This window comes from Macaca mulatta, chromosome 7, assembly GCF_049350105.2.
Source record: "Macaca mulatta isolate MMU2019108-1 chromosome 7, T2T-MMU8v2.0, whole genome shotgun sequence".
Classification (NCBI taxonomy): Eukaryota; Metazoa; Chordata; class Mammalia; order Primates; family Cercopithecidae; genus Macaca; species Macaca mulatta.
Window position 1 is genome coordinate 150233484 of NC_133412.1, and position 6874 is coordinate 150240357.

At 58.1% G+C, this 6874-nt stretch overlaps 1 protein-coding gene across 1 annotated transcript; it reads right to left on the minus strand.

Moving 5' to 3' along the window:
- Positions 1–2260: 2260 nt before the first annotated feature.
- IRF2BPL (interferon regulatory factor 2 binding protein like) lies at positions 2261–6224 on the minus strand. The gene is given in 1 exon segment (NM_001047124.3): positions 2261–6224. A coding segment is annotated over 1 exon segment (2382 nt). The 5' UTR covers positions 5484–6224; the 3' UTR covers positions 2261–3101.
- Positions 6225–6874: the final 650 nt, after the last annotated feature.

Here is a 6874-nt window from a genome sequence, read left to right on the forward strand (position 1 = left end):
CTGGCTATGATAAACTTTAATTAACTGCACTATTATAATTCACTTCTAGCCTGGGTTCCACCCCAACCTGCTCTCTCCCTCCCACTCCCTCCCTCCTCTCCCCAACATCTCTAGTCAGGTTTCCTTAGTGAAACCAAACTGGCCTCCATGGCTGGATTCCTCATTATTACAGCTACTGCTTCTACTGTTAATAATAGCACCCAGCAACAAGAAGGAAAGAAACAATGCTGTTCTTAGTGCTTAATGACAGGCCGCTCTTTCCTACCTATGTGCACTAGTAATCAAGGGTCTTATAATCCTAAAAGTTCCGGAGCATAATATCATAGTGATGAAGAGACAGTTGTAGGTTGGCAGGAGCAGCTGTGCACAGAGACCGGTAACAGGGCCAACTCCCAGCTGGAGCCACCAGACACAACTCATAAGGTCCACGCCCAGACAGGTGATCCACATGTCTAAATTCACATGCGCTGTGCAATGCCGTGGCTGCACCCAGCGCTCCTTCCTTCAATGATGGTTAAATTATACCCGTGACACTGTCTTCTCAGGCTGTTGAGCTTTACCCATTTTAAGAGTATGTGTCTTGGGAGTGGGAGTTGGGAGCATCTTAGAGGATCTTCCAGGCGAAACATGCTTGGTTTTTATTAATGAACTTATACGAAAAGCCAACCCAGACCTTTAAGTGAAATGTGTGGTTGGTAGCCAGGCGAGATGGGTTTTGGAATTAACTCTTCCTACAGTCTGCTATGCATTATCACCCCCAAGTTAATTACCCCTGCGGATGAAAATAGGTTTCATGACTCATAAGCACCAATACAACACTTGGCAGCAGATGAAAATGCAAGGACACATTGCAGGAAGCTGACATGAATATCTATTTATATGTGGGGAGATTCTTAAAGAGGTGAGACAGGCACCTCCCATGTACCAGGATTAAGAGGCTGCAGCAGATCCATCAATATTGCCACTTATCCACACCCACAAACACACACGCGAGTGCGCGTGCACACACACAGTCCTGGTTTCCACCACTTCAGTGATGGCAGTGGCAAAGCAGCAACAGAATCTAAAAGGGTGTTATTAACAAGTCCCGACACCAGCCCAGCCTCCACACCGGAATTCTGGGCGAACCAGTGATTTGTTTCTCCCCAAACGTGCCTGCACCCATCCCCACTTCCCAGTCTTCCCACTCCTTTGATGGGAGTGGTGTGGGGGCTCCAAGTTTCTTACAGTCCTTCAGCCTTCTAGGGGACCATCAGGGCCGAGCTCACCCCGCCCAGGAATGAGGTGTGGCCAGGAATCAATTTGACTGGATTGCCGGGTTTTGTTTTGCTTCCTCCCTCCTGTTTTCTGCTCTTCTATTTGCCTCCCAGGAAAGTACAAGGTTCAGATCAGGTTTATTTGCCTTCCCCTACCACTGGGAGGACTCCAGGCTGCTCTTAGCCCACAGGGCTCTGCTCTAAAGGGCATTAGTCTTCTGTCCGCTTCCCCGCCTCTCTGCACCTCACAAACGCCGCCAAAAGCTGATGAGATGAATAATTGCATTGCTTCACCAGCAGGAAGGGATTTTTATTTGGTGTTGGAAGTAAACCTTTGCTTCAGGAACTAGGTTTGGGGTTTTTCCTCCTTCCTCATCCTTGGAAACCCTCTCTGATCAACTAAGTCTTCTGCCTTTAGAAGTAATTATTTAAAATAGAGGAAAGAAAACAAAGTGTAATGAATGAGGGGAAAACTGCTTTTCCAAGGCACCAGCCTGAAGCTACTGCGGACTCTCCAGGCTGAGTGTAAGCATTTGCTCCCAGCTCTGTGGCACTTTTGTTTTAAATATGCAAAGACGGATGTCTGTCATATCTAAGAAGCAAAGCATCCTAGCTTTTCTCCTAGACTTTTCCCCACACTTGTCAAGTCACCAGCTGCATTGGGTGTCAGCCTATATTCACGGCCACAGGGCGAGGCACCAGAAAGCATTCCTGACAATGCCATTTGCAGCTGGGCCCACATCCGGGGGAAAACAGAGATGCTGAAGAGTAAACCGAAATCGCTTAGTCAGCAACTGTCGCCTCCCCAAGAGGTGAATGTAAATAGCCTGGTACCGAGGGGGAGGGGCAGCAAGGCAGCACAAGGCCTTTCCCACAGGCCAGCTCCCAGGGCTTTCAAAGGCACTAGGATTTTCCTTCTATACTGGAGGTAGGGAGGGTGTCCCCTACGTCGGACTTGTGTGGCCTTAGCCCTAGAAAGACAAACTTGCTGACTCGGCGCAGAGTTAATATCAATTGAATTTATTACAAGTTACTAAGCTCCAAGGCACATTACAGTGTTCTGTTAACTACAGAAATGTATAAAGGACAAACAGAGCAGATTCTCCATGTCTAGCATTTCGCTCTACTGTTCAAAAGCATCCGTGCATCAATAAAGCAAAAACAAAACAACACGTGTAGATCCAACACATTCAGGTCAGTAGAAACAAACCAAAACATTTTCCCCTCACAAACTTGCAACAAAAAACATCCCATCCCCCCCCCCGACACCCCCTTACCATTTTGCAAACAAAACAGAAAAACAAAACAAAACGGAACAAAATAAAGTGAAGACTTCAACACTTGGGGCAGTTTAGAAGGAAGCTTTCACCATTTTATAGCATCTTTTTTTTCTTTTTTCTTTTTTTAGGCAGCAACACTGGCCTTGGCAAAAAAAAAAAAAAAGTATTTTTCTTTTGTGTGTGTGTTTCCTTTCAGAGTGCATAACATTTACAAAAATACACACCAGCAGCAGTCGTTGCTAAGGGCTATTAATTCTGTACCTAGGCAAACATTCTGCCACCAAATAAATGCTAACGAATATGATGCAAATGACCCAACCGATATTATACTGCTTAACACAAACCAGCTTATCCTTCAAATGAAGAAGTTACATACCTGTTTCAAAATATAGAAACATACGACGAAAATAATGTCTATACATAAGACTAACTTTTTGCAGTTTTGTTATATTCACAATTCTACACCTTGGGGGTGAGGGAAGGGAGGGTCGAGGTGGGTTGGGGGAGGGGCCCTCAGGATTGGAGAGGAGCTGGTCTAGGGCAAAGGAGGTGGCTGCCCAGTGGTTCAAGGGTCTCTTTCCTTTTTCACTTTAACATCCCCAGCTAAGATAGTCGCGATTTCGCCTTGCATGAAGGCCCAAGGTACATTCGACCCGACTAGGGGGCATTTCTCACCGCTGGGGCAATACACCTCGCCGGTGGCCCCCTGGGCCTTGATACTCTCTCTAGAGCAAGGGAAGCAAAATTTGTGGCTGGGGACGGACGGGCACTGAACGAAATGCGTGTCCTCCAAACGTTCGTGGCAAATGGTGCAGCAGAGAGGTCCGCTGTTGGCCATGGGGGAATCCGGAATGTTTTGGGGATGCACTTGGTCCATGCCCGGGTGGGCGCTAGGCGGCGGGGGCGCCACCTGTAAATTCAGGTCCCCATTACGTGATGCCAAGCGGCGCTGCCCCGGCACGGAGGCCGGCGAGACTGGGCTGCTGCTGTTACGCCGCGCGGACGCAGTGGTAGAGTGCACGGAACTGCCATCCTTGGGCGAGTGCGCTGTGCCCAGAGTATCTGCCACCGACATGAGGGCGGCCATGGGGGACGGACCGTTCTGGGGGGCTGACTCAGGTGGGGTGGTCCGGTTAGAATGAGGTCCCAGAGGTGGGGGCGGCGGAGGCGGACCCCCTGCCGCGTGCCCCGGCGCCGCGAAGCCCCCGGCGGACATGGTGAGCTTCAGCGCCTCGCTCTGGTTCGCCATCCACTGTTGCCTCTGCTGCTCCTCGCCCAGCTTCAGCGCGCCCTCGGCTGAGTCCGGGGGCTCCGGAGAGGCCTTCCTCTTGCGCAGGCTGGCGGCTGCGCCCCGGCCCGAGGGCGCCGCAGGCGGCAGGGTCCCGGTCCCCGGGGGTGCGCTGGGGGCGCGGCTCAGACTCACCAGCGCCGTGGGCAGCATGGGACAGCTGGCGTCCAGGTAGGGCTGGGGCAGCATGTCAGCGCCGGGCACGCCCTCCTTGAAGAAGCGCACGGCCTCGGGGAGCAGGTCCCCAAGCAGGCGCCAGTCCCCGGAGCCGTGCTTCTTTTCGTACTCCAGGTACTTGAAACCCGAGGATAGGCCCCGGCCGAAGTCCTTCATGCAGTCCTGGTACATCTGCTTGGCCACACCAGACGCACTGGAGTACACGTTGCCCGAGCCCGTGGGGTACTCAATGAACAGCTTCAATTCGTAGTCCATGCCGGGCTTGGAGACCGCGTCGAAGGCGAAAACGCGGCCCAGCAGCGAGTGGTCCTTCTTGAAGCGAACCTCATAGGGCGTGCAGCCAGCCAGCGTGAGCAGCGTGTCGCGGACCATCTTGGGCTTGTTGGCCCATTCCTCGGCGCGGTTGCGCAGGCTCTCGCTCAGCTCGGCCAGGGCCTCGGCGTTGCGCTGCTTCTCCTTCAACTCGCGCTCCTGGTCTGTGCTAGACACCGAGCCGGGCCTCTTGCCACCAGCACCCACGCCCACCTCTGCCACCGACGAAGAGGTCGAAGACGACGCGGAGGACGACGTGGCCGATACACCCGGGGTACCCCCGAGACAAGCGGGGCCCCCAGGAGCCCCTGGGGGAGCAGGCGTTGGGGGCCCACGGCTGCCCAGAGCGTGGGGCGGGGGTGGGGGGAGTACTGCGGCGCTGGCCGGGCCGTTAAGCAGCGTCTGCGGCAGCAGGTTGGGGGGCACAGTAAGCTGGGGACCTCCGCCACCCCCCGGGTTGGGCAGCCCCGTCACCAGCCCACCGTGCGTCCCACGCCGAGACGCCACAGACGCCGCCGCTGAAGACGAGTTGGGACTCTGGCGGTTCAGCTCTGGGGGTCCCTCCTCCGGTGTTGGTTTGGGGAAGCCGTTTGGGCCCCCCAGGCCGTTGGGCAGCCGCGTGGCGTGGCTGCTGCTTCCCAGGCTCACCGGCGGTGGCGGGTACTCGAAGCGGCTGCGCTGTTCCACCGCGGCGGCGGCGGCGGCGGCGGCGGCGGCCGCGCTCAGGCCGTAGCGCTCCAGGCCAGACGGGGCCGCCAACACCGCAGGCTTGCTGGAACCATCAACGTGGTTGAGCTGTTGTTGCTGCTGCTGCTGCTGCTGCTGCTGTTGCTGCTGCTGCTGCTGTTGCTGCTGCTGCTGTTGCGCGGCGGCCGCGGCCGCTGCTGCTGCTGCTGCCGCCGCCGCCGCTTCCTTAGCCGACAGGGCCACTGTCTTGACCCCGACGGGCGGCGGCGGCCCAGGGGAGCGGCCGTCCTGGAAGCAGCCGTGCGCCCGCTTCAGCTGGCGCGCGGTCTCGATCACGAACTCGATGCGATCGGCGCCCTCGTAGTTGACGCAACCGCGGCATACGGGTTCCGAGAAGTCCCAGATCATGGCCCAAGGCATGCGGGGCAGGTCGCACAGGTAGCAAGATTGTCTCCGGGACGAGGACACCTGCGCCGCCGACATGATGCCGGCCCTGGGGAAGGTAGGCCCCCGCCCGGGCTGTCTCCGCGACGCCTTCTCCTCCGGGAGGACTGGCCGGCTGGGGAGGGAGTCCGACTGCGGGGGAGGGAGGAGGGGGGGCGAGAAAGTTCTGCCCCAGGGGCTGGAGGGAACGCGAGTCTCCACCGCCGGCGCAGCGCCTCGCCGTGGGGGCTCCACCGCCCGGGCAGCGGACGGGTTCAGCCCGCTCTTCGTCCCCACTTCCTACTGCGGTTGTCTCGTCGCGAGGGGAGCTCAGGCGCCTTCTTCCTGGTGCTGCAGACTTGGGTTGGAAGCTCCCGGCCCGAGGGGAGGGGGCGAGGGTGCCCGGTGCTGGCCGCCGTTGCCTCTTGGCCCCCTCCCCGGAGTGGATGGTTCGTGGAAGCTCGAAAGGGGCTGTCTCTTCCTTTCCCCGGGGGCCCCCCTACAAGCTGCGTCCTCTCCCCGACGGGCCCCCTGGGGCGAGGGCTAGAGGGTTCAGTGCCACCCGGTGCCCGGGTCCAATCTTGCTGAAGCCGCTGCTTCCCCGGAGGACCGGGGGAGGGGGTGGCAGCCGAGAAAGGACCGTCTCCCCTTCGCAGCGTCGGCCGTTCTGCTGGCGGCGGCTGGGTTTGCACCCCGGAGGGAGCCGCCGCGGCCACTGCTTCCAGGACGCACGAGAGCAGAGGAGAGGAGGGCACGCACGCAGGCTCCCGCCGCCCCCAGGCCTGGCCGGCGCCCGGGCCGCCGCGGCTGGCGGCGCTCACGTTGGTTGCAGGGCGCTCGCGCGGCGCCTCCGCCCGGGTCGCATCCCTTCCCGCTCGTGCTCGCGCTCGCCCGGAATGTGGGGTTGTGATTGTTACTCTACGTTCCGGAGGCGCGTCTCGGCGCTCCTGCTCCGGCTGCGGCTCGCGCTGTCCCCGGCTTGGCCGCGCGGGATGCCGCCCGGGCGGAGCGCTGACGTCACCGCCATGCTCTGCACCAGTTCTCCCCCCCTTCCCTTTACACTTCCTCTGTGGAGCCCACTTGTTGCTCCGGAAAGGCGCATGCGCGGCAGGTTGCCCAGATTCCTCCCAGCCGGCCCCTCCTCCGCGCCTCCGCCCTCCCCTCCCCCCTCGCCGTGTGTGTACAACAGCTGAGGCCCGGCGAGCTAATGCTGGAAGTCCAGAGCTGGGGGTGGAAATTAAACAGACGATGACCTTTCCTTTCCCTGCCCGGCATTCCCAAGTAAAAACGCATTTAAGAACCACTAGCGTCGTTTCCGATCCCTGCTCCCCACCCCACCCCCAAGCCTCGGCAGTGAATTTAAATGTCCTGTTTCAGGATTTTTCGCCGTGAATTTCGTATAAGGTATTAACCATTTCATCTGTGATTGAACCTTATCCCCCCCTCCGACG